This window comes from Panthera leo, chromosome C1 (assembly GCF_018350215.1).
Source record: "Panthera leo isolate Ple1 chromosome C1, P.leo_Ple1_pat1.1, whole genome shotgun sequence".
Lineage (NCBI taxonomy): Eukaryota > Metazoa > Chordata > Mammalia > Carnivora > Felidae > Panthera > Panthera leo.
This window is the reverse complement of record NC_056686.1, coordinates 118,134,500-118,160,796: the sequence shown is the minus strand read 5'-3', so window position 1 is coordinate 118,160,796 and position 26,297 is coordinate 118,134,500. Positions and strand designations below refer to the sequence as shown.

The 26,297-nt window shown below is 46.8% G+C and overlaps 2 protein-coding genes across 7 annotated transcripts in view; one reads left to right on the top strand and one right to left on the bottom strand.

The window, feature by feature from the left end:
* Positions 1-18,930, bottom strand: part of CC1H2orf76 (chromosome C1 C2orf76 homolog) — a 62,046-nt gene extending 43,116 nt beyond the window's left edge. The window contains exons 1-2 of one of the 6 annotated variants that reach the window (XM_042954219.1): positions 18,897-18,913; positions 6,791-6,915 (exon numbers count right to left, since the gene is read on the bottom strand). In XM_042954219.1, the coding sequence (XP_042810153.1) occupies positions 6,791-6,793 (3 nt within the window). In that variant the 5' untranslated portion in view covers positions 6,794-6,915; positions 18,897-18,913. Of the gene's footprint in view, positions 1-6,790; positions 6,916-7,032; positions 7,190-12,991; positions 13,020-18,850 lie in introns of those variants that run through there. The other 5 variants (XM_042954220.1, XM_042954218.1, XM_042954221.1 and 2 more) reach the window with 5 other exon arrangements.
* A 112-nt stretch (positions 18,931-19,042) lies between these two features.
* DBI (diazepam binding inhibitor, acyl-CoA binding protein) lies at positions 19,043-24,630 on the top strand. The gene is made up of 4 exons (XM_042952197.1): positions 19,043-19,167; positions 20,195-20,312; positions 22,866-22,928; positions 24,336-24,630. The coding sequence occupies exons 1-4, from the start codon at positions 19,159-19,161 to the stop codon at positions 24,407-24,409; spliced, it is 264 nt and encodes an 87-aa protein (XP_042808131.1). The 5' UTR covers positions 19,043-19,158; the 3' UTR covers positions 24,410-24,630.
* Positions 24,631-26,297: the final 1,667 nt, after the last annotated feature.

Here is a 26,297-nt window from a genome sequence, read left to right as displayed (position 1 = left end):
ACAGAATCTGAAGTAGGCTCCAGGCTCTGAGCTGTCAGCACAGAGCCTGACGCGGGGCTCAAACTCACAAACTGTGAGATCATGACCCGAGCCGAAATTGGACACTTAATCGACTGAGCCACCCAGGCGCCCCCTCTGAGTCTTCATCTTAAAAGAGTAAGGTATATGGTATCTTCATCTTAAAGGAGTAAGGCGCCTGGGTGGCTCAGTCGGTTGAGTGTCCGACTTCGGCTCAGGTCATGATCTCACGGCTCATGAGTTCGAGCCCCGCGTCGGGCTCTGTGCTGACAGCTCAGGGCCTGGAGCCTGCTTCCGATTCTGTGTCTCCCTCTCTCTCTGCCCCTAACCCACTTGCATTCTGTCTCTCTCTCTCAAAAATAAATAAACATTAAAATTAAAAAAAAAAAAGTGTAAGGTATACATAGGCAAAATGGTATGAATGATTTTCTTTCAAATACCCTGACAGAGGAAAAGTAAGTATGAGAGTGTAGATTTGGGGGAAAAAAGGAGGAGGAGGAGGAGGGGGAGGGGGAGGGGGAGGGAGGAGGGAGGAGGGGGAGGGGGAGGGAGGAGGAGGAGGAGGAGGAGGAGGAGGAGGAGGAGGAGAAGGAGAAGGAGAAGGAGAAGGAGACGGTTAAGCATCCAACTCGTGATCTTGGCTCAGGTCGAAGGAGAAGGAGACGGTTAAGCATCCAACTCGTGATCTTGGCTCAGGTCGAAGGAGAAGGAGAAGGAGACGGTTAAGCATCCAACTCGTGATCTGAGCTCAGGTCGAAGGAGAAGGAGACGGTTAAGCATCCAACTCGTGATCTTGGCTCAGGTCATGAGCTCACAATCTGTGAGTTGGCGGAGGAGGAGGGGGAGGGGGAGGGGGAGGGGGAGGGGGGGGAGGGGGGGGAGGGGGAGGGGGGGAGGGGGAGGGGGGGGAGGGGGGGGGGGGGAGGGGGAGGGGGAGGGGGAGGGGAGGAGGGGGAGGGGGAGGGGGAGGGGGAGGGGGAGGGGGAGGGGGAGGGGGAGGGGGAGGGGGAGGGGGAGGGGGGAGGGGGAGGGGGGGAGGAGGAGGAGGAGGAGGAGGAGGAGGAGGAGGAGGAGACGGTTAAGCATCCAACTCGTGATCTTGGCTCAGGTCATGAGCTCACAAACTGTGAGTTTGAACCCCACATCAGGCTCTGTGCTGATGACAAGGAGACTGCTTGGGATTCCGTCTCTCTCCTTCTCTCTGCCCCTCTCCAGCTTGTGCTGTCTCTGTCTCTCTCCTCTAATTTTGGGGGGAAAAAAAAACAAATGGTAGAACTAGAACATTGTCAACTGCTCAAGCTGGGTATACACGGGGCCTCGTCATACTATCCTATTTTTTTATGTTTAAAATTTCTCACAAGAAAAATATTTTAAGAAAAGATAAGTACATGTAGATGTACATTCAATGAAGCTGTTTTTCACTAGAGTGCTTCCAACAGTTCACAAAAATTAGAATCCATCTAGAGGCCCACTGGTGAAGAACTGGTTAAGTAAATTGTGTCACACAGTTGCCGTAAGATAAAATCCCCTGCAGCCACTAAGGGCGATATGGTTCCAGGGACACTAACTTTGAAAGCTGCCTATGGCATATTAGTGAATAAAAATAAACACAAGCGAGAAAACGGCAGGTACGTAGTATCTCCATAAGCACGGCAAGACGTCCAGATGCTGACAGTGGCTTTACCAAAATGCTGACAGTGGCTATCTCTGAATGGTAGACATACCAGAGACTGCTACCTGTTTTATATATTCTTAATATTGCTGGATGTTTTAATAACAATTATCTGTTTTTAAGTTTAGCTGTTTCCCTGTATGCTTACTTTCATGTGGTATGCACCAAGAAAAAGGTATTTTTAAAATGAAGCCATTTCCGTTTCTTTTAAGAAGAGATAACTGGACAAAAGCAAACAACCCAGGACTTATCAATACTGTAAAGGATAGACAAGGCTAGAGACTCAGTTAGGCAACCAATAATGCATTAAGGGTTACCAAATAAATCTGAAGCACACGCAGCCCAGGCACCAGAAGTAGGTCACATGCCCAGGATGAGTCTAACCTTGTCCAAGATGGCACAAAGGCCCTGGGTACCCAGCCCTTCCCTCGTCTCTGATGTTACCTGTCACCACCACAGTCCACCTTCCATGTATCACTCCAGCATCAGTGACAGCCCATAGTTTCCCACACATACCGCACTATTTCTAAGCCTCTGCCATACCTTTCCACCACCCCCCCCCGCCCCCGGCTTTCCCCCCAAACTCCCTCTGCCCCTCGCCTCTCTGCCTCACCGTGCAAGCAAGCATCCTTCAAAACTCAGTCCAGACCACCTGCTCCGGGACATCTCTGCTGCCAGTTCCGCCTCTGCCCCAGGCTGAGCCAACAGCCCCTCTGCTCGCCCACAGCACTGGGTCATGCCGCAGGGAAGACAACTGTTAAAGCGGGTTAGCGTACAAGCCCCTTGAGGGAAAGAAGGTTCCATGGCTTATTTTTGTAGACCCAGCAATACGTATGGCCTGAGGCACATCAGAGCCCCCCAACGATGTCAGGAGAAGTAATGTGCAGCTGAAGGGCTGAGGAAATGAGGAAAATCTGAAACCTTTCCTACGGACACCCTGCCATATCAGTCCTGTGCAGTCACGGTACCTAGGGTCTATGAGCTTTTCCACAGCCCGTGAAAGTGTTTGAGACCTTAAAAAAAAAACAAAAACAAAACCAAAAAACCTTATTATTCCAGAATATGAAAATGTTTTAAAAAATCAAAATTAACATTTAATCAAATACCTACAACATATAACCTTTCAACAGCAACTCGGCTCTGTTCATAATTATATGTCAGGTTTTATGTAGCATATGGGTACATTTTATATGATGTAAGGTGGGGATTTGAAATGTTATAGCACCGAGGGGTGAGGGGCATGAGAGAAGAAAGGAAGGAAGGAAGGAAGGAAGGAAGGCAGGCAGGCAGACAGGCAGACAGACAAAAGAAACATAACAGTGCCTGGGGCTTAGGAAGGTCATTAAACCTCCCTGCCTAAAAAAAACCTGTTCTGGTACTTCCCCAGCTGGTTTGGGATCATGAAGTAAAAGCCGTATCCAAAGCAAACTAAATTCTTGAAAGCACTAAGTGTTGAAACCAATTTGACAATAAATTTCATATTTAAAAAAAAAAAATTTTTTTTAAATAAATGTCCATCAACTGAAAAATAAATAAATAAATAAATAAATAAATAAATAAATAAATAAATTCTTGAAAGCAAAGAAGCAAACACAAAATGTGTGTAGGAACCCCCTCACCTGGAGCTCCCAGGTCCCTAACAGGTAACCAGCGCATCATTCAGAGCCAAGAATGGACGCAGCCCAGCAGCCTCCCTCCTGGACCAGAATTCCAGGGTCCTTACAGGATAGGTTGGAGCTGTTTTTTCCGACCCAGGCTCCAGAAGCACAACCAGCAAAGGTGGAAATTCAGCAGGGAATGGTCAGGGAAAGCCAAGCCAAGCTGCATGCCAGCTTCCCTGAAGGCCCAGCTGTTCTCCTTCCAACCCGGCTCCCCCTCCTCGTGGCAAAATTCCAAGCTGAAGCACTATAAGCCAGTTGGCACAGGGTCCTGAGGTGAAAAGCTCAGAGCCTAGCATTAGGACAAGCACAAAACATGCATATTTGCAGAATACTCCATTGTTAACTTTAAGTTATCTCTATCAGCTCTAACTAACTACAGCCGATTCCGGTTATTTGAAGTAGACAAGGTCTAGAAAGGGAATCAGTGAATATTGAACCACTTCCCCTAAGGACATACAGGGTTAGGTTCTCATGAGTCTCTGGGATGTCCGGTCACAACATTTTCATCAAGCAACCAAAATATAACCTTGCTTTATGTGTGTTGATGTTTAAAGATGCCTCTTTTATATTGTTGATTTATTATCAACATTCAGCTCACAGCCCACGGCACTGTAACTCGGGTCTGGGAAAAAAAAGTTGATCTTATACACGTATTTTTCTTCTTCGGGCATATCACAGCCTTCGTGCACTCAGAAACACCAGACTGCACTTCAGCACTACACGTAGCCATTTTGGAGAGTGGGTTCACCAACAAAAAGCACAACGATGTGAAAAGTATGGCACGAAACAGAACATAAACCAGCCACTTGTTTACAACCTGAGAGCTGAAACAAGAAGGTCCCCGTTTGACCTCAGCCGGGAGCGTGAACACTGGTGAACTCCTATTTTTCACTGTTCTGCCCATGTTATTTCCACCAAAAAACTACTCTGAGTATTGCTTTCAGGGTTACAAATAAATTGTAGTGAGTTGGCGAATTCATAAATAAAGAATACGCAAATAATGAAGACTTTCCTACCAAAAAAAAAAAAAAAAAGTACATGTGCCTTTAAAAGCATTTGAAGAAGGCATGCTCTTGACCTTTTTGTAAAAGAATGGAATCCAGAACGAGTTAACTATTAAAAGCTTTAAGAGTATGAAAGTAGTCAACATTGAAGCAGTCAACGAGGGGAAGATTCTATAACCACCAGACAGTAGAGGGCACTGGGTGACCTTCCTTCCTTCAACCAGCAGGTTTCCGAGAAGTGGTGTATTACGTCTTGAATTTTAACAGATTCCTAGGGTGCATCATTTTGAAAAACTAAACATCTTTGTAAAGTTATATCTACTTCCTAAATTTAAGTATTATAGAACCAAAGCTGCCATATATCAAGTTTGCTTTAAAGCTTGTAAATAATCCTATGCATTGCTAAATGTCATCCAAATGTGTCATTTCACTAAAGTCGGGGGGTGGGGGTGCCTAAGACCAGAAGGAGGGGGGAAAAATACCTTCATTATTTTTATTACTCTTAAAAGTACTGAGCACCTAGCATCCTGCTAAGATGGCGAATGATAAATGTTCACCTTTTAAACAGAACTTAACCTTGGCAAATTAATACCTTTATATAATATTTCAGTGTAACTAAAGTTCATAAGAATTATTTATGAAGTTCATAAATTAAATCACATCACATTGAAGACTATGACTAAAAGTGAAAGGCTCATTCCACTTTAATCTCTTCTGGCCTACTTCAAAAGCATATTTTGTTTTTTTAACCTCCAGAGGGAGAACCAACTTTTATTGTAAAAATAGATCTCAGTAACAATGAAATAGTAAAAGCTGGTCATTACAATAAAAAGAGAAAAACTGAACAGGAATTTGCTTTAAATTTTCTCGAAAGCATAATTTTTTAAAATATGAACTTAGGTATACATTTATAGACTAAGACCACATGAGGATTAAATAAACATTTGAAAACCCCTTGGCCTTTTTCTTCTAAGTATTTAGTGGTATAACTGAAATCAAAGCACTATTATAAAACTCAGTTTATTCACCTTTCATGGACATAAGACATTTGAGAAACATATTTTCAATGTATTAACTTATGAATGATTTTGAAGTTTTTAACCTCAACCGTTTATTTAATGTTTGTTTATTTTTGAGAGAGAGAGACAGAGACAGAGACAGAGACAGAGAGAGAGAGAGAGAGAGAGAGAGGGCGAGTAGGCGAGAGGCAGAGGGGGGGAGACACAGAATCTGAAGCAGACTCCAGGCTCTGAGCCGTCAACACAGAGCCCGATGCGGGGCTCAAACTCACGAACTGTGAGATCATGATCTGAGTCGAAGTTGGATTTCCAACCAACTGAGCCACCCAGGCACCCCAACCTCAACTATTTGTTAGGTGGGTTAAAAAAACAGTCTTCTTCTTTAGGGGTTTACATAACACCTTAAGTACAAAATAAATATCAGCTAAATCTGATGACTACAAAAATGCTTCTCAGTGTTGTAACTACTCTGTTACATAATGCCATTAGCACCTGCCCTTTCCTGAGGCAGAGTCATAAGCAATTCTAATAAATAAAATGTTGAATGTCGTGAGTATATCACCCCCTGAAAAATCAACACCTGTAATTCCACAGACCTGCCTTTGTGACCCTCAAGTTGGGGTAAATACACAAAATCACAATTTGGGTTCTCTGTTCAAGACAAGTAAGACTCTCTAAGAACTACTATCCTAGACAGTCGAGTTTCCCAAAGGGTTAGACACTTAACTATTTGGAAAGAATATTCCACACACTTTCCTTCTTAAACAAGGTATATTGAATATAAATTCTACTTTTTTTTTGATTCACAGCCCTCGGTGAGAACGTTAACCCTTGTACAATGCGTTGGGAGGCAATTCTCCAGGGATCTCTCACACTTTTGCACATCTTATGAGGAAACGGCTGCTTTCATTCTGGACTACCTATACACAGATGTGTGTCTGGTAAACAGCCTAGAAACACAGACATCCTCTCCCTCCAGAGGAGAGGGCAGAGTTGTTTACTGTCCAGTAGAACAAAAGGAGAGTCCCCTTCCAGGCTAAGGTTAGGCAGGTTTGTTTGTACCACTTAAAAAAAAAAAATCTGGATTACCTCAACTCAGGGTTCTACAGCCGCAGACGCATGGGGCAAGAGGAGGAAATACACAAACGTGAGACTCATGCTATTGGCTGTGCTGTACTACAGTCCTCTGTCTGTGACCCAGGAGTCTCATGCTCTCTGCCAGCACCTAGATTGGGATTTCCTAAACTCAGGGCTCTACAGCCATGACTCAAACCCACTGAGTGGGCAGCATCTTTCTGGACCACTCTGCATTGCCCCCATGGGATAAATGGGCCAAGAGGCGCTGACACAAACACGCAATTCATGCTGCTGACTGCGCCGTGTAGAGACAGTCCTTTGTCTCTGACCCCAGATTACCATGTCTTCTGCCGGCGTCCAGCAAACCGGGCTGACTGTCAGCTTTCAACTAGGATAAAATGTCAGGTTCTTCACAGTTCTTGGCAGTTGCTGCTGACGATGGATGCTAGCAGAGACATGGCTTTCTGGAACAGAAAAGACAAAGGTCTCATGGGCTTTGGGGATATAAGAAGATCCCCTGGGGTCTGGCAGCAAATGCTCTTGTCCAAGAGGTGGGTGTTGGGGAGTAAGGGCTGATTAACCTTTAGAGGATGAACAGCAAAGGGTAGGACTGACACAAGCTGTCCAGTGGTGCTTTGGCTGTGGCTCACCGTCCTTGGCAATGCTGCACGCCACCTCTCAGATGAGAGGCAATGTGGCTGTAGCTGTTGGATCAGCAAAGGAATCCCCAGAGCCTAAACAAAAGATGTCCGCAATGAGGATCTAGAGCTCTGGGTGACTGAAACGTTCATTAAGTTGGACGATGAACAGCCACCAGGCCACTCAGAACTAAAAATGTGCCTTGTTTCCTGGCAGAGAGCCCCTCTCCTGCTCTGCACCCCCAGTCCTTCCCCTCACCCTCTACCCTGAGATCTGCTTTAAGAAGAAGGACAATTCCCCGAAAAACAAATAATCCAGTGAAGAGATGGGCAAAAGACATGAAGAGACGCTTCTCCAAAGAAGACATCCAGACGGCCAACCGACACATGAAAAAATGCTCAACATCACTCGTCATCAGGGAAATACACATCAAAACCACAATGAGATACCACCTGACACCTGTCAGAATGGCTCACAATAACAACTCAGGCAATAACAGATGTTGGCGAGGACACGGAGAAAGAGGACCTCTTTTGCATTGCTGGTGGGAATGCAAGCTGGTGCAGCCACTCTGGAAAACGGTATGGAGGTTCCTCAAAAAATTAAAATAGAACTACCCAACGACCCAGCAATTGTACTACTAGGGAATTTATCCAAGGGATACAGGTATGCTGTTTTGCAGGGGCACATGCACCCCAATGTTTCTAGCAGCACTTTCAACAATAGCCAAAGTATGGAAAAAGCCCAAATGTCCATCGATGGATCAATGGATAAAGAAGATGTGGTATATATATACAACGGAGTATTACTTGGCAATCAAAAAGAATGAAATCTTGCCATTTGCAACGACATGGATGGAACTAGAGGGTATTCTGCTAAGCAAAATTAGTCAGTCAGAGAAAGACAAATATCGTATGACTTCACTCATATGAGGACTTTAAGACACAGAACAGATGAACATAAGGGAATGGAAGCAAAAATAATATAAAAACAGGGAGGGGGACAAAACAGAAGAGACTCTTAAGTATGGAGAACAAACAGAAGGTTACTGGAGGGGTTGTGGGAGGCAGGATGGGCTAAATGGGTAAGGGGCGTTAACGAATCGACACCTGAAATCATTGTTGCACTATATGCTAACTCATTTGGATGGAAATTTAAAAAATAAAATTTAAAAAAAAATTTTATTAAAAAAAAAAGGAGGAGGAGGACAATTATGGGTAGGCTGAGGGCTCCCTGTCCTTAAGAGAGACTAGAAAGCCTTATGCACCTAAGTATGCTGGGGGACTTCTCAGGAGGGAAGGACTCCAACTTTTATGGCTCTGTGGATACAGGTACCCAGTCACCACCCTACCTGGCCCTGTGTAAGGAGGTACTCAGATTCAGCCAATGGGGTTTGGATAAGATTCACAGTGGGGGAGAGAGACTAATGTGACCTAGTGGATGGGGCCCTTCAGGCCAATCCAAAGTACTATTGTTTTCTCACGTGAATGTATAAATGGTAGGTTGCACTTACTTCTACTTCCCTGTCCGTAGTGCCAGGGGGGATTCTCCCCCATCAGGAGGAGCTACAGGCAGAGAAACGCCACCACAAGTTCCCCTGCATCCCCTCCCCAGGAAGAACTGAAAATGGACATGACCCCTCTGCTCAGTGAGCAGAACTCAAGGCCGTTGCCATAGCTCTGGCTGATGTTCCCATGGATGAATCTGATGTTTGTACTGACCCCTGTGCTGTCGCCAAAGGCCTAGTGGTTTGATCTGCCACTTGGAAAACTGTCCGCTGGGCTGTGAACCGTGGCAACGATTCTCAGCTGCTGACCGAACCAGCGGGGCAACTCATCCAGATGCCCACAAATCTGGTGGAGCCGCACTCCAGCTACTGATGGCACCTACACCACCCGGGCTGCCCGCACGGCTGCCTTGGTCCATCCTCGCAGGCGGGCACAACAAAAAGAACTCCACCTCTGATACACGGCCACCGCCACGTGCCAGACTTGTGACTCCAGCCAGAGGCTGACGCGCTGGTCCGGTGGTGAGGGAGGCCACACCACACAGACTGTTGCCCCCACCGGCTTCTGGCAGACTGTTTACACTTGACCTTTGACCTCCTCTCAGGAAGCCACACTCCCAGGACATTTTTTTTTTCAGGTTATAGTCTTAATGTCCCAAATCACCTGAAACCACTGTGACCTTTGAAAAGAATCTGTGCCATGTGTTTGGTTTTCCACACTATTTGCAGTCTGACAATGGTGCATCTTTCATCACAAATGCTAAGGAACGAAGGGTTAACGGTCAAGGTATTCCATAGACTGTCTACTCCTCCCTACCATCCACAGCCATCTGGTATCATCTGAAAAAAGGCTCCTGAGAAATCAACTCAAAAAGATTTCTCACCCTACCTACCTAATCTCCTCCTGGAGCACATAACATACAAAGTACAATGGTCTGTTCCCTGAATGTGGCCGTCCCCATAAAAGGATCAGCCTCTCTCCGGAGCTTCCTGGGTAATGATCGGAACAAACAATATTGCAAGTGGGGGTGAGGGGGTTGACACAGACCAGTGTGAAATCCTGGGATTCCATACTGGCCATTCCTTTGTAAGATGCTTCTTTCTTTCCTCTGCAGAAACCCCCTTGCCAGCCTAATTGGTACATCCTCCACGTGACAAGTCGCCAAAAGGGCTTAGGGGATTTGAATTCTGGTTCAGCTGCCTGGATTCCCTTGTTGAATTGACCAAGTCCCAGATCACAAGAATAATGACCCACTCAAATGCACCGCAGTCCAAAGTAGGGGACATAATGCATCTCTGTGAGTTTTATAAAAATTCCCTTCAGGGGAAGTGCCTGGCTGGCTCAGTCAGTGGAGCGTGTGACTCTTGATCTCAGGGTGTGAGTTTGAGCCCCACATTGGGCGTAGGGATTACTTAAAAATAGAATATTTAAAAAGAAAAAAATTCTCTTCAGGGAGTAGGAGTTGATTAGAAGAAAGGTGAAGTGATAGATGCTGGAATGAAACACGCAGATTTCTGTACAGGTGGAGGGAGAGAGATAACCTCAGCATCTAGGGAGAGAACGATTTACAACCCAGGAAACGCAGGCAGGGAGCTCTTTAGAGATCTTTTGTCTTTCACAATTGCCTGCCCCTGCAATAGTCCTCATGAGGCAAAATACCCTGCTGAGTTTCCCCCAAACTACTGTAAGTACCTCCAATCTCCTGACACCTGAATCTGCCGACCCCTAAAAGATGGCTCTGACCACCATACGATCACTGTTACCAACAAGTCTATCTGACGCATACATCCCAGCTCCGATGCCTCCCATGGAAAATACTTGTCAACATTTCCAGATGTCTCCTCCGCCTGTTCCCATAGACAAATGCCACTCAGCTGGTAGCACGGACAGGACAGACAGGACTGACTGCCCTCAGGCAGCCCCACCAAAGGCAAGTTCCACATGCAATGATGTGTGCTCGAGTGAAAACCCTCCAGTCCACCAGCTGGCCGAAGGTTACACTGGAGGCCTTGACAACCTGTGCCCTCTGAGCCACAAGGCTCCCAGGGTAAACTGTAAAGAAATTTCTTTCCAAGGAAAGAAATTTGCATGTGCACCACCAGGCCTGTGATTTGTGTGTGTGTGTGTAAGTATTAACTTGCCTCCTTCTCAAAAGCGCTGTTATTTGCATCTTAAACCCGAGGGTGTTTCAAGAAAACACCACAAGCAAGCTCTCGGGTAACCAACACAGGTGATCACTCCAAAACTAATCTAGTTACTCAGCGGGAGCTTCCAGAAGATTAAATGGCTCATTGCTTTAGGTATGTCCTACGGGTAGTCTTCCCTACGACCAGTCTTCCAGTTAGAAAAGGTGGTATGAAATCTGTCCCCAGGTGTGTTTTTTCCATGTATTAGTTCTTTTATTTATTGAGGCATAAATGACATACAATGAGTTGCTTATATAATAATTACATAATAATTAATATTTACTATTAATATTAATTGATAATCATTTAATTTTAATAAAATTGTTTAATATTAATAATTAATATTACAAAATTATTTAAATTTTGACTTTCTGTATACACCTGTAAAAGCATTACAACATTCAAGATCATGAAAATATCCATTCCCCTGCCTCCCGACCAAAGTTTACTCATGCCCCTATATAATCACTGGTCCTCTCCCGAGGTAACCACTAATCTGCCGTCATGATAGATTAATTTGCATTTTCTAGAATTTTAAATAAATGGACTCAAATGGATTATACTTTCTTGTCTAGCTTCTTTCACTTGGCTTATTTTGAGAAATCTGTCCCCAGTTGTAGCTAAAGTGATTAGTAACACCACCTTGCACCGCAACACATTCAGATCAGGATCAACTCACCGGCCAGACTTGTTATGAATGACAGAATCATTCTAGACTACAAACCAACATGTCTTATGAATACAAACATAAACATCCTTAAATTATTAGCAAATGGAATTCAGGAATATATACAAGGAATTACATGCCATGACCGAGTGGGGTTTCTTCCAAGGAAACAAAGTTAGTTCAATATTTCAAAAGTAATCAGTGTAATCTACCACAGCAGAAGGCTAAAGAAGAAAAATCACATAATCATATCAGAGCTAAGGAGGGGTTAGGGCTGAAGGGAAGCAGTTGTGGCTATTACAGAATAATAGGAGGGCTTCTTGATGATGGAAATGTCCTGTACCTTAAGTATTTCAATTGTGGTATTATTGTTTTGCAAGATGTTACCATTGGGAGAAAACAGGTAAAGGGTACAAGGGATCTCTGCATTATTTAACGACTGCGCATGAACCTACAATTACCTCAAAATAAAAATTAGGGATTTTTTTTTAGTGCATTATGTCAAAATAAATATAAAGTATTTGTTTTTTTAAAATGGCATTGTTTCGGGGAGCCTATGTGGCTCAGTCGGTTATGCTTCCGACTCTAGATTTTGGTTCAGGCCATGATCTCCCAGTTTGTGGGAACCAGCTCCACATCAGGCTCTGCCCTGACAGTGCAGAGCCTGCTTGGGATTCTCTCTCTCCCTCCTCTCTCTCTGCAAGTGCGTGCATGGATGTTCTCTCTCTCTCAAAATAAATAATTTTTTTTAATCTCTAAAAAATTGGCATTGTCTCCAAAGGAATTATCAGTCAAAACACCTGTCATCATATTTTAATATTTCTAATTCCTATCCCTAGTCATAAATATAATACTTCTTTTTTTTTACTGTTTATTTATATTTGAGAAAGAGAGAGACAGCGTGTGAGCAGGGCAGGGGCAGAGAGAGACAGAGGCAGACTCTGATGCAGCCTCCAGGCTCTCAGAGGTCAGCACAGAGCCCAAGGCAGGGCTTGAACTCACGAGCCGTGAGATCATGATCTGAGCTGAAGTCGGACGCTTAACCAACTGAGCCACCCAGGCGCCCCAGTCATAAGTATTTCTAGACAGGATACAGGCAATATCTCAGCAGTGTTTATTTACGTTTAAATAAGTCTTAAGAAAGTCTTCCCTACTCCTAGACAACGTAGGACACTTCCTACCACAGACCCCTGATCGCAAGCCCTGGTCTCCTATCTCACCTCAGCCCAAAATACCACCCCACCATGTTAGCTGGACAGACACAGGACAAGGAGCGAATCATACACATACAGGTCTCACACACACACTCTTCTCTCACATCCAGCTCGCTACAATTCCTCTGAATATGAACACTCACAGGAACAAGAGAATGGCAAAGGGGAGGGACTGGCTAACACCTCCAGCTGCCTGACCACCAAAAACGAGTTATGCCATCAGAAGAGTACGAGAGACACAGGAAGAGAAAAGAATGGGGCAAAAAACCAGAGGGAACAGAGAGAAAAGCCACGCTGCATTCTTATCCCCCCATCTCAGCACTTACCTCCTTCCTCCACCTTCACAAAACAAACGCCCCCAACTCTGCCCACCTCCTACCCCAGAAGCATTTCCCAAGTGCTTCCTTCCCTTTAAAACACACTAATCTCCTCCCAGCTTTCCTTGAGCCATGCCTCAGGAATCGCATACCAAGAAATGAAAATAAATACTGGATGGAGATAATTCATCATTTGTGAGCACTCTAGCCTTTGCCTTCTAGCAAAGCTTTCCTGTAACTGTAGTTCATTTTTTTTAATAACTAGGTTCCTTTTAGAAATTAGAGGTTTAGTTTACATCAAGACACCTAATATAAAACTACGACTCACACCCACTGGGCAAGCACTACTTTCAACCTCTGTTAAGGCATCTTGCCCGGCTGCCTCTACGCTGAGACCCAGCAAGGGTAGCCTGTGAGTACTCAGGACTGGCACCCCAAAGATGTGAGGGCGGGCTGCGGCAATGACAAGAGCCTCTCCACTAAGTGGGAAGGCCGATTAGGCTGACTAGTTGGCTCATCAGGTTCCCCATCTTCTCTTAATATTTCAGGTGTTCTGTTTCCAGCTGACTGTGATACAAAGAGATTACATAGTCCTTTTACCAGAATTAATCTACTTTACCATAGCCTAGAGTTGCACATTCAGTTCTAATAGTTTCCAAGTTCACAGCTAATCAGAATGACTACATTTCCTAAAGAGCAAATGACTCTGTTCATTCACCTGCCATTTTGTTCAGGTGTCTAAGAAGTGCCAGGCACTTGGAGATACAGAACTGACCAATACAGGGTAATCCCTATTCTCCTTGGCTTATGTAGAGGAGGGAGATCAGACTGAAGAGTACATAAATAAAAATGACTATGGGGGTGCCTGCGTGGCTCAGTTGGTTAAGCGTCCGACTTCAGCTCAGGTCATGATCTCACAGTTTGTGCATTCGAGCCCCGCGCCGGGCTCTGTGCTGACAGCTCAGAGCCTAGAGCCTGCTTCGGATTCCGTGTCTCCCTCTCTCTCAGGCCCTCCCCCACCTGTGCTCTGGCTCTCTCTGGCTCTCAAAAATAAATAAATGTAGAAAAAAATTTTTTTTAATTTAAAAAATGACTGTAAATAAAATAATTACAAAGTGTGCTAGTTGCTAGCAAGGATATAAACAAAGCTGAGGAACTTGCACTTTCTGGGGATACGCAAAGCAATTTCCCTTCCAATGCTATCCAAATATAGAATTAAAAATTCATATGATTTAGGGGAGCCTGGGTGGCTCAGTTGGTTGAGCATCCGACCTCAGCTCAGGTCATGATCTCAAAGGTTTGCAAGTTCAAGCTCCACATCAGGCTCACTGCTGTCAGTGCACAGAGCCTGCTTCAGATCCTCTATCCCCTCTCTTTGCCACTCTCCGACTCATGCTTGCTCGCTCTCTCTCAAAAATACATAAAACATTTAAAAATTTCATATAATTTACTGACCCCCAAACATACTCTAAAATTTACTTTAAAAAACTAAATCGCAGATGCCAGCTTGCTATTATCTCTTTAGGTTAAAAGCTAAATGTCATTCCAACTGCATACACTAGAAGCAGTAAGTGGAGGCCTTAAGACACCATTTCCTTAGGTAGAAATTACCCAAAATGAGTCCCTGAGGAACCAGGGAAGGAAGCAGGAAGCAGGCTGGAGGGCATGCCTTCACCTATTTCAAAACCTGGCCTAGCGGGGGCTCCGCAACAAGAAAAAACCACTTAGCACCCTGCTCCCTGGGATCTGCAATCCTCACTAGTTCCATAGTTCAACTGCATTAAGCAACTTTTGTGGATTCACCTGGGCACAAAACCATCATGTGAAAAAGTGCTTTGTTTTAGGAATGTGGAGCATATTCCAAACAAGCAACCAACAAATCAACTCCACTTAAATTGGAGATTGCCCCCACAACTATATGGTCAACTGATCTTTGACAAAGCAGAGAAGAATACCCAATGGAAAAAGGACAGTCTCTTCAGCAAACGGTGTTGGAAAAACTGGACAGCAACATGCAGAAGAATGAAACTGGACCACTTTCTTACACCATACACAAAAATAAATTCAAAATGGATGAAAGACCTAAATGTGAGACAGGAAAGCATCAAAATTCTAGCGGGGAACACAGGCAGCAACCTTTTTGACCTTGGCCATAGCAACTTCTCACTTGACACGTCACCCGAGGCAAGGGAAACAAAGCAAAATGAACTATTGGTGCTTCAGCAAAATAAAAAGCTTCTCTTCTGCACAGCAAAGGAAATAATCAACAAAACTCAAAAGCAGCCTACACAACGGGAGGAGATTTGCAAATGACATATCAGATAAAGGGTTAGTATCCAAAATCGATAAAGAACTTACCAACCTCAACACCCAAAAAATAAAGAATCCAAGTAAGAAATGAGCAGAAGAGCGATATTTTTCCAAAGAAGACATCCAGATGGCAAACAGACACATGAAAAGATGGCTCAACATCATTCATCATCAGGGAAACACAAATCATCAGCACAATGAGGTACCACCTCACATCTGTCAGAATGGCTAAAATTAAGTAACACAGGGGCGCCTGGGTGGCTCAGTCGGTTAAGCATCCGACTTCGGCTCAGGTCATGAACTCACGGTTCATGGGTTCAAGCCCCACATCGGGCTCTGCGCTGACAGCTCGGAGCCTGGAGCCTGCTTCTGATTCTGTATCTCCCTCTCTCTCTCTGCCCTTCCCCTGCTCATGCTGTCTCTGTCTCTCAAAAATAAATAAATGCAAAAAAAAAATTTTTTTTAATTAAGTAACACAAGAAACAACAGGTGTTGACAACGATGAGGAGAAACGGGAACCCTCTTGCACTGCTGGTGGGAATGCAAATTGGTGCAGCCACTCTGGAGAACAGTATGGAGGTTCCTCAAAAAGTTAAAAATAGAACTACCCTATGACCCAGCAATTGCACTACTAGGTTATTTACCCAAAGGATACAAAAATACAGATTCAAAGAGGTACATGCACCCTGATGTTTACAGCAGCATTATCAATAATAGCCAAACTATGGAAAGTGCCCAAATGTCCATCAACTGATGAATGGGCAAAGACGATGTGGTATATATACACAATGGAATACTACTCAGCCATCAAAAAGAAGGAAATCTTGCCATTTGGAAGAACATGGATGGAGCTAGAGTGTATTATGCTAAAAGAAATAAGTCAGAAAAAGACAAACACCATATGATTTCACTCACATGTGTAATTTAAGAAACAAATGAACATACGGGGTGGGGAGAAGAGAGGGAAACAAACCACAAGAGATCTCTAAACGATAAAGAACAAAGGTGATGGAGGCAGGTGGGTGGGGGATGGGCTAGATGGGTATTAAGGAGAACACCTGTTATGATGAGCACTAGGTGTTGTATATTAAGTGATGAACCACTGAATTCTCTTAAAACCAATAATGCACTGTATGTTAACTAACCAGAATTTAAATAAAAATTTGAAGAAAAAAATGAGAAATTTTTGAAAATTAAAACAAACAAACAAACAAACAAACTGGAGGGGCATCTGGGTGGTTCAGTGGGTTGAACGTCTGACTTCAGCTCAGGTCATGATCTCGCGGTTCGGGAGTTCAAGCCCCGCATCAGGTTCTCTACTGTCAGCACAGAGCCCACTTCAGATCCTCTGTCCCCCTCTCTCTACCCCTTCCCCGCTTACGCTCTAGCAAAAATAAAATAAAAATAAAAGATAAAATAAACTGGAGACTACCATGTTAAAACACTAGCCCTGCTTTCTACAGCGTCCAGTCAAAACTCAATCACATCGGGGCGCCTGGGTGGCGCAGTCGGTTAAGCGGCCGACTTCAGCCAGGTCACGATCTCGCGGTCCGTGAGTTCGAGCCCCGCGTCAGGCTCTGGGCTGATGGCTCGGAGCCTGGAGCCTGTTTCCGATTCTGTCTCCCTCTCTCTCTGCCCCTCCCCTGTTCATGCTCTGTCTCTCTCTGTCCCAAAAATAAATAAAAAACGTTGAAAATTAAAAAAAAAACTCAATCACATCAACCAATCTCTGAGGAATATGAAGTTACACTGTCAGAGCTACCTAATCTTTTCAAATGTGCCAAACATAATAACCTAATGTTAAAACCTAGTGACTTTAAGATACATTTGACTAGAAATCTGACCCACACAGGCAATAATCTGAATTCCCATTAGCGCATCTGTAAGCACTACATGATGGAACAAAAATGAATCCAGGCTTCATCTGTGCCTCAGAAGGGGATTTAAAAAAAATAATAACAAAAACAAAAACAGCTCTGAATTGTCACTTTGGGAAAAAAACTATACTTCTCAAGATTCAAATGTAATCTCCCCCAGTGTAACTCCAAACTTTTTGTCAATTTGTTTGGCTTTGCTTTCTCTACCAAAATTACACAGAGACTAAAATAGAGCCTCCGGATTTGTTCTTTGCTACTGGCCTCCACTTCTCCCCAAACATTTTAAAAAGGCTGGCCTACACTAGTTAGGAAATTACCTCCGAAATCTTCCACCCCACCTTTTTTTCTAAACTCCTATGGCCATAAATTGGGGAGGGGGTGTGTGGATTTGTAGTCTAGTCCTCTTGACACAAATTAGGAATTGAAAAGGAATCATCTCCTTTCCTTTTTTTCAAGTTTATTTTTATTTATTTTGAGAGAGAGAAAGAGAATCCCAAGCAGGCTCCCCACTGTCAGCGCAGAGCCGGACATGGGGCTCAATCTCACAACGGTGAGAACATGATCTGGGCCAAAATCTAGAGTCGGATACTTCACCGAATGAGCCACCCAGGAGCCCCATCTTTTTTTAAATGATCTCCAGAGAATTTTCCATCAATTCCCTCCCTTCAGCCAGCTTTGTAACCACTACCAGAAAATTCTTATCATCCTCAAACTCTGCCATCCACCTGTGCTGCTCCTTTCTGTTCCCATGGAGAATATCACCCTAACTTTGTAAAGACCTGACCTCTCAGTCTCATCCTCTGCTTAAAAGCCTGACTTCCCATCTCAAAATAAAAGTCAAAACCCATATAGTACCTATAAAGGCCACGCTCTCCGTCACCTAGCCAGCCTGCCACCTCTTTCAACTCTCCAGTCTCCTCTCTTTCTTCTCTTTCCCTCCACTCCCTGGTCACACCTTTACACTTATTTTCTGCCTGGAAATTCTGTTGAGGGGCTTTCTCAAATGTTACCTTCCCTTGCCCTCCACCTCCCATGTAAAACTAAACTTCCAACCCCCTATCTCCCTAACAAACTTTCTACTTATTTTGTTAACTATCATCCCCAATGTTCCAGGAATGCAGGAATTTATCTGTTTCCTTCACTGCTGTATCATCAAGGTCTAAAAGAGCGCAAGTTAGGTAGCAGAGAGTTCAGTAAACATTTGTCAATGAAGAGTCATTCACTTGACAGGCACTTGCTGGGTACCTGGTCCGGGCCGGGTTTGTTAAGGCAAATAAGACACTGGCAAAGCTTTTAATGCACCCGATGGAGAAATGCAACACAAAACTGTGCACTGCAGGACCGCAAACTTAAAGCCACGGGCAGGTCACAGACACGCCCAAAGCTCAGAGGAAGAGGCCTCGGCTTTGCCTTTCTGGGGCCGGTCCAGCTTCCCACGGAGCAGTTCTCCACGGACGGATCCCGGAGGGTCTCCTCTAGACCCCCGAGAGGAGCGGAGCGCACTCGCCCTCCCCAGGCCTGAGAGGTTGCTAGTCCAGAGCCGCAACTTCCGGGCTCTTCACTCCAGATACACGATTTAATGAAACAAATTTAAAAGCCTCTGCTCTTCAGCCACCGCCCCTTCCTCTCTGCCCCGCGGTGCATTCCCCCACGGCGGCCCGGAGCTGAACCCCGCTCGGACCTGCCTGCACGGACCCACTAGCACGCCCGACTTCCGCGGCCCAGACCTGTTCCCGGCGTCCCGTTCGGCTCCACTCTGCGCCTGTGCGAGCAAACCCACGTGGGTTCGGGAGAGGTTGGCCGCGCGGCGGAGGCTGAACACGCCCCCCGCGTGAGGCTGGCTTCTGATTGGCTGCCTGTCGCTGGCCTGGCCCGGTTGGAGCCGCCTGCGGCTGCGCCTCTAAAGGCGCTGCCAGTCGAGTCTTGTGCTACTGCTTCCTGCTCTTGGCCGCCTCGCTCACTCCCTGGAATCCTTGCAACCCCGCCGGCATGTCTCAGGTATAGCTTGTGCCTAGCCTGGCTGCCAAGGTGCGGCGGGGCTAGAAACTGGGGGGGGGGGGGTACTATCCCGTAAGCAGAACTCCGCAGAGTCTTTCCCGTCCCGGCCCCGCTGTGCCTCCTGGACCCGTGCCCCGCTCTCTTTGCACAGAGCTTTGTGAGCGGAACTTTCCAGGTTTGGACTTAGGTACCCACCGGTAACTGCTGGAAAGTTGCCCGTGGGGTGGACTCCGCGGTGAGGCAGGAACAAGAGTTGGAGAAGAGGGTCCTAGGGAGAAAGATGGCAGGTAGAGGGTTGCATGGATTGAAGGAGCAAGGGGACCGAGTTCCCCATCCGGAAGGTCAGGGCAAGAGTAGGGAAGCCATGCAGAATGGGAAAGCAAGGAAGTGGTTGTTAACAGTTTAGAGGTCAGGGGACTCAGGGGCCGAGTGTCCAACGTACGAGAAGGGGAGAGGTGACCCAGAGGCCTTTCCCTCCTTGGAATGTAGCCTCTTTTCTGAGACCGAGCTGTGTGGAATGACCTCTGACTCATCACCTCTCTCCAATTGGAACACCAGAAGAGAGGTTGGCGCTGGACACCTGGTCCCCGGGGGGGAGGGGTCCAATGGCCTCTGGCCAGCCGCACTCAAAACTGTACCCATCTCAGCTGTTTCAAACACGCTGTGCTAGTCCTATCCACAAGTCCAGGCTTTACTGGGACCCCGGCCTGGCCCAGGGGTGGTCAGGCAGTTGGCCACGCTGCTTTTTCAATGAAGTGAATGCCTACTGCAGGCACTCCTAACTTTCCTCCTTCACCACTGTGTTTCTAGCACCTGATAGTGAGAGCATCCAGTACATAGTTGTCCATCGAATGAGTGAACCAATGTGCTTCCCTTCCTTGTTTTGCTGAATCTTTCTGGCTTCCCTCTTGGGGAGATGAGAAGACACACTGCTTTTCCTCAGGGGCATCTCAGGAGTGCTGCCTTTTCAACCTGTCTCTCCCCATTACTGAGCTCTATTTAGGCCTTTCCTTTCCCCCACGTTTAGGCTGAGTTTGACAAAGCTGCTGAGGATGTTAAGCACCTCAAGACCAAGCCAGCAGATGATGAGATGTTGTTCATCTACGGCCACTACAAACAAGCAACTGTGGGTGACATAAACACAGGTATGCTGAGATGAGCTTGGGAAGGCCCCGCATCAAAGCAGGCTCAGCAGCCTTGATGGGTGCTGGAGCTCTTCTAATCTGTGGGAACTGCACTCTCAAAACCGCCCGAAGCCCTACTCTTCACGTGGGACATGGTAATAGTTCATGGGGCTCCCCCCGCTCCTCACGAAGATCACGTTCCTGAATGGGACTCACAGACCCTGCACTGTTCTCAGTGGCTCAGGTCGCGGAATTCAAACCCGAGTTTGGGGAGGACTTTGCGGGGTATCACCAGCATTTTCCATCTACTTGGGAAGAAGCAAAGACCCCAGCTTGGAAGAGACTTGGTCTCAACTCAGTCGTAGCTTTGTTGAACCACACTGCTTCAGTAGCATGCCTCCCCAGACAGTCAGGACGGAAGTCAGAGCACTTGGCAGCCTGATATCGGGAGCAGAGAAGCAGCTGGCTTCCTGTGGCAGGTCAGAAGCCGTTTTGCTGACCACAGCCCTGATGACCATTTCTCGCCTATCAAAAAATCTTGGTACAGATTTTGAGGCCATAGTCTAGACTACCATAGTCTGAAGACAGCCTTTCCCCCCTTGGACGGTTTTTATTCTGCCCCTAAGTCCCTGAAACCCAGCTGTATACTGAGGCAACAGCACGATTCACTCTATGCAAGGGCTCAGAGGCGGTGGCCATGGCAGCCCAGAAGGAGGTCACCCCCTTGTCTGTTCAGGAGGGTGGCATGGCCCCAGTTCCACTGCAGTTGGGGTGGAGGGTGGAGCAAGTCGGTGGCTGCCAGCCATCTGGAAGCAGGAGATGGTGCCCAGAGCTAAGGATCATGAGCAGCACCAAATCAAAGTTCACAGGAAGGGCTTAGCTGAGAGAGGTCTAGGGGCAAAGATGAGTTTTATGCTAGGTTTATAAATTCTCTATCCTCCCAGGGAGGAGGGAGAGAGATGAAGTGGGGGTGGCCGGAGGGGCTGAGATGCTTTTCTGCCAGACAGGATTTTCACAGACACTGGCCTCTGCCCTTCTTTTGCAGGAGCATACAAAGACTGGCTTGAGTAACTCTCACTTCCTGACAGCGGAGGCTTCGGCGCCTTCTAGGGCGGCACCGTCCAGATACAGTCACCACTAGCCCCGTGTGGCCATCTAAATTGAAATTAGAAAGAGTTAAAAAAAAAAAATCCAAAGCTCAGTCCTCAGTCGCACAAGTCACCTATCAGGTGCCACAAGAGGCAGGTGGCCCTGAGTTAGTGCAAATGTATGTCTCCATCTGCACAGAAAGGGCTGTTGGAGTGCGCTTGCTCTCCTAGATGATGACTCTGCAGGTGCACCTCCTGGTACCCCTGGGAATACCTCCCTGAAAGCACCTGCGGAGACTTGATGTTTCTCAGACACAGTGGTCCCAGCGGTGGGCACTGCCACTGCTCCTTTTGCCTTTGCTCTTGGCATGGCAGTAAAATAGGTCAGCGGGGAGGTGGCGAGGGTGTTTCCCAGGTGCAGCTGAGGACAGGCCTGGGAGCATAAAATCATGGTATAACTTTAAGGATGCTTTGCCTTCGGGGGGAACAACTGCCCACAAATCATCAAGAATTAGACTAACAATTTGGTAGAAAAATGGGGCAAGGATATGAACAGACTGTTCACAGGAAAAGACTCCCAGAAAACTGATAGCAATAATAGCATGAAGGAGAAGAACTGGGTGGCTGAGAGCAGGGGTGGGAGGGAAACTTTATAGTAGCCCTCTTTATAGCATTATATAGCTTATATAGCAAGCCATATAAATGGATGTAGTACGTGTTTAAAAAAAAATGTTTTTAAGTATGCCTTTTAAAAGAAATCTTGGAGGGGCACCTGGGTGTCTCAGTCAGTTGGGTGTCCGACTTCAGCTCAGGTCATGATCTCACAGTTCGTGAGTTCGAGCCCTGCGTCGGGCTCTGTGCTGACAGCTCACAGCCTGGAGCCTGCTTCACATTCTGTGTCTCCCTCTCTCTCTGCCCCTTCCCTGCTCATGCTGTGTCTCTCTCTGTCTCAAAAATAAATAAACATTAAAAAAATTTTTTTTTTTTAAATAAAAAGAAAAAAGAAATCTTGGAGTTGTTTAACTTTTAAAACAAAGACCATCTAGTAATGAAAAGTTTTCTTACTATTTTCTTTAGATCATAAGTTTGGGTTTCTGTACATCTGGGTTTCTAAAGACAGAACCCACTATGCTAGACCCATTTAACTCCATAACAGAGCCTGGAAGGAACAGATGAAGTGAAAGATGGCTTTCAGGGCAAGAACATCGATAATGTTCTCCGTTAGAACTTGAAGCAGATCCGGGGCACCTGGGTGGCTCAGCCGGTTGAGGGTTGGACTTCGGTTCAGGTTGTGATCTCACGGTTCATGAGTTCAAGCCCCGCATCAGGTTGCCGTCTGCTCTCAGCACAGAGCCTGCTTTAGATCCTCTGCCCCCGCCCCTCTCTGCCCCTCCCCCACGCATGCACATGCACTCTTTCAAAAATAAAACATTTTTTTAAAAAAAGGCTTGAAGCGGATCTAATGTCCTTTCTTCCCTTGTTTCAGAACGGCCTGGACTGTTGGATCTCAAAGGCAAGGCCAAGTGGGATGCCTGGAATCAGCTGAAAGGTGATTGTTCTCATCAGTTTCCCCGGCTTGTGAAGCCCAGTAATGAAACACTCTTCATTATGAAGTGTTAGGGGTGAAGAGAGAAAACAAAGTGGATGAGGCCCATGCTAGAAACCGGCCTAACCTAGCCAGAATGGAAAAAAACTGGGCCACCTACTTTTTCTCCTAATACCATGTATGGCTCCTCCAAGAGCCCATCTCTGCGCAATGGCATCATCGGGAGAGGAGGGGCTGGGGCTTACTGAGAAAAGGCTGGGAGGTAATTAGTTGGCCTGGGTTTTCCGTATATTCCTGCACCTTCCTCTCCCCGACAAGGCCGGGTAGTGACCCCCTACCCAAGCAGCCTTCCCCAGCTCCCTTCCAGCCAGAAAGGCACATAAAAGAAAGGAATGAGCTAACGCATGGCAGGCTGCTGGCACATCGTAGGCCCCTGAATGGAGCTATTATATGCTAAGCAACGGCAGCCAAGAAGGAGCCCGGCTCCGACTTAATCACGTGCCACCTGCAGCAGCAGGACCCACAAGTTGGCAGTGAAGTGCCTGCCAGCTTTTGTGTTCTTGCTAGCTCGTTTCTGAATAAGCCCTCTGTCTTCCTGCAAATGGAAAACCCTTGAATTCAAAAAGGGCCAGAATACAATAAATACACTCCTAGGATTTGCAAGGAACTGGGACAGGAATGCCCGTCTGACTGCCCGTTGTCACTGGGCTTTTCTATCCCAGTGTCCGTGTACTCTCCAATGCTTCAGAAAGCACTCGGATTCCCGGCGTATCTCCCCTTCGCCGCAGAACCCAGGAAACTGGGTGTTACTACTAAGGGGTACGGTCAGTGCCCTTTGGACCGCAGCACGAAGGCAAAACTTTGCCTCCTTCCACTCCATGAGCCAGCTGCTTTCACTCAGAGTTCATGAAACTTTACTCACAGCTTCCCTCTGGGGAGAAGAGGGCATCTGGCTTTGCTTTTTCATGGCCACATCTGGCAGATAAGAGCCCGGCAGAGGGCTACTTGATAGGCCAAAGCCAACCATGAGAGGAAGCAGGACAACTAAAGTCACTACAGCTCCCCGTGTTAGTTAGGCTTTCCTGCCTGTCCGGAGTGTCCAGCCTCTCTCCCCAGGCTCAGGTTGACCGCTCATTCCAGCAGTGGGGGACTCACATGGCCGGCAGGCCAATGACAAGCCTCAGGACAGCTGTATACACGTTATGGGTTCAGGGCTCTGTGGAGCATTCACCGTGGGCCAGGCTCCTTAGGTATTTCAGGCCAAGCCTGTGAGGTGCAGGTAGTGGAATCCCCACTTTACAAGGGAAACTGAGCCTCAGAGCATTAAAACTGGGGGCTGTCTAGGGCTCCAGTCTGCTGCTTTTCTACCGTGCTGCCTCTCTGACCAATAACCCTGTTGACTCCTTCCAGGGACTTCCAAGGAAGATGCCATGAAAGCTTACATCAACAAAGTAGAAGAGCTAAAGAAAAAATATGGAATATAAGGAACTGGATTTGGCTGCCGGCAATGCATTTCATCTAAACTGATAACAATGCCTTGTTTTTCTAATGCTGTGGATGACGTGAAATGATGAAAATAGCCCATTAACCTAGATCCTGAAGACTACAGGATACGGCCCTAACAGAGTAGGGGCTGAAATGGTTACTGACATGCTCTGAGTAGTTTTTATCTGTAGATCAATTAAAAGTGCATTTGTTACTTTAAGTCTTTGGTAATCTGAGTTCTTGAAATCACTTCCTCCGTTCTAATGGCTCTTCCTCACTTCCTTTTTCTAAAGATTTTGTCTGGAAGCGTTGGAGCTCATCCTCCCCTCTGCTCGGGTGCGAGGTAGGGGACCCACCTAGTCTAAGCCTGAAGTGCACACACCTCTGATGGGGAGGAAAAGAATTAGAGAAATAGCTTTTCCTAACTCCTTGTTCCTCCCCATTCCAGCCACATCAGTTGCATGCGCTGGCTGAGACTTCAGGCCACAGGGACTGCCAGTCCTGTGCTGGGGACATTGCTGGCCTCAAGCTCTGAGGAAAGCAGGGTTGACAAATATTTAAGGTTCGTCTGAGGTCCATCCAGTCCGTGGTTCCAGAGCAAATGAACAAGGCCAGAGGCCCCTGTCAGGAATGAACTGTATACCTGCCACGGGGCATCCGCAGAGCCCCAGGCTCACAGGCAGCTGGGCAGGCATAACCGAGTCGGGTGGTGTGGGTGCTTAGCAGGGAAAAAAGGAGATCAGGACCCTGGAGGCCAGGGGTTAAGGTTACAGAGAAGAAAGGCTGGAGCTCGACCCTGGCAGGTGTAGGTTGCTGAAAAGAAAAAAAGAGACAGCTGGCAGGCCCTCCTCACCACATGTTCTACTCCACTCATTTCCACGGTCTTGCAAGGAAGGTTGGGGTTTTCCCATCATGCAGCTGTGGCTGCGGAGACTAAATTCAAGGAGAAGCTCCTTGAGGCCAAGCAGCTCTCCGTTCCCTCCAAAGCCTGTGCCCTGGTCTTAGACATGGTTCAGCCAGAAGAACAGGAGTTACAGTGACTTGCCCAAGGTCACTCCGCTGGTGAATAATCTGAGAGCCAGCATTCACGTGCACGTCTCCCTGGCTCAGGTGCCCGTACCACACAAGGTGGCCCCCCAGGTGTGACCTGTGCTGGAACGGCAGGGAGGGCAACTGTCTGATATGGCTGGAGTATGGCACACCTTCGATGGAAAATGGGACTAGAGAGTGAGAAGCCTTGATAATGAAGTTGAAAAGTACAAAATTTGACCGTCATCAAATGTGATAGGCAGCTGCTGGGAAGGAGATGTGGTCAGAGGTGTTCCGTGAACCTGACTACATCAGTGGGTTTTGAGAATGGTGACCGTCCGGTTCCAGCCCAGCCTGCGCATGGAAAACTAGGCCCAGAAGCTCAGGGGTAGGCAGGAACCTGCTCCCCATGGGGTCAAAGTCCCAAAGCCTAGCCGTGCAACTGGAGCGAAGTGACTTCCTGAGTAGCGATGCCATTTAGGTGGAAGTCTCCCCTGGGCGCTAATGTGACTGAGGGCATGTGGGGCAGGAGGCCCACAGATCTGTTCTCCTCCCACCTGGTTGCCCTGCACCAGCCTGGTGGTGCCAGCCACCAAGGCCGCAGAACTCCCAGGCTTCCATGATCCCTGAGGGAGGCGGTAGGGAGCCATAGCCACACTCCTATTATTATCTGGATTATCTGCTTTGATCAGTTTTTGGCTGCTTCTGGTGTAAACCAAAGGAAAAACCACCCTGAATGGAGCCCAGGGCGTGGTTCTTGTCCACACAGACCTGGCTCCGGGCTCAGGCCCAGCACGTCTACCGCGAGGGTGGGGGTCCGCGTGAGATGAAATTGTGTGAGAAACTCCTGCCACAGAG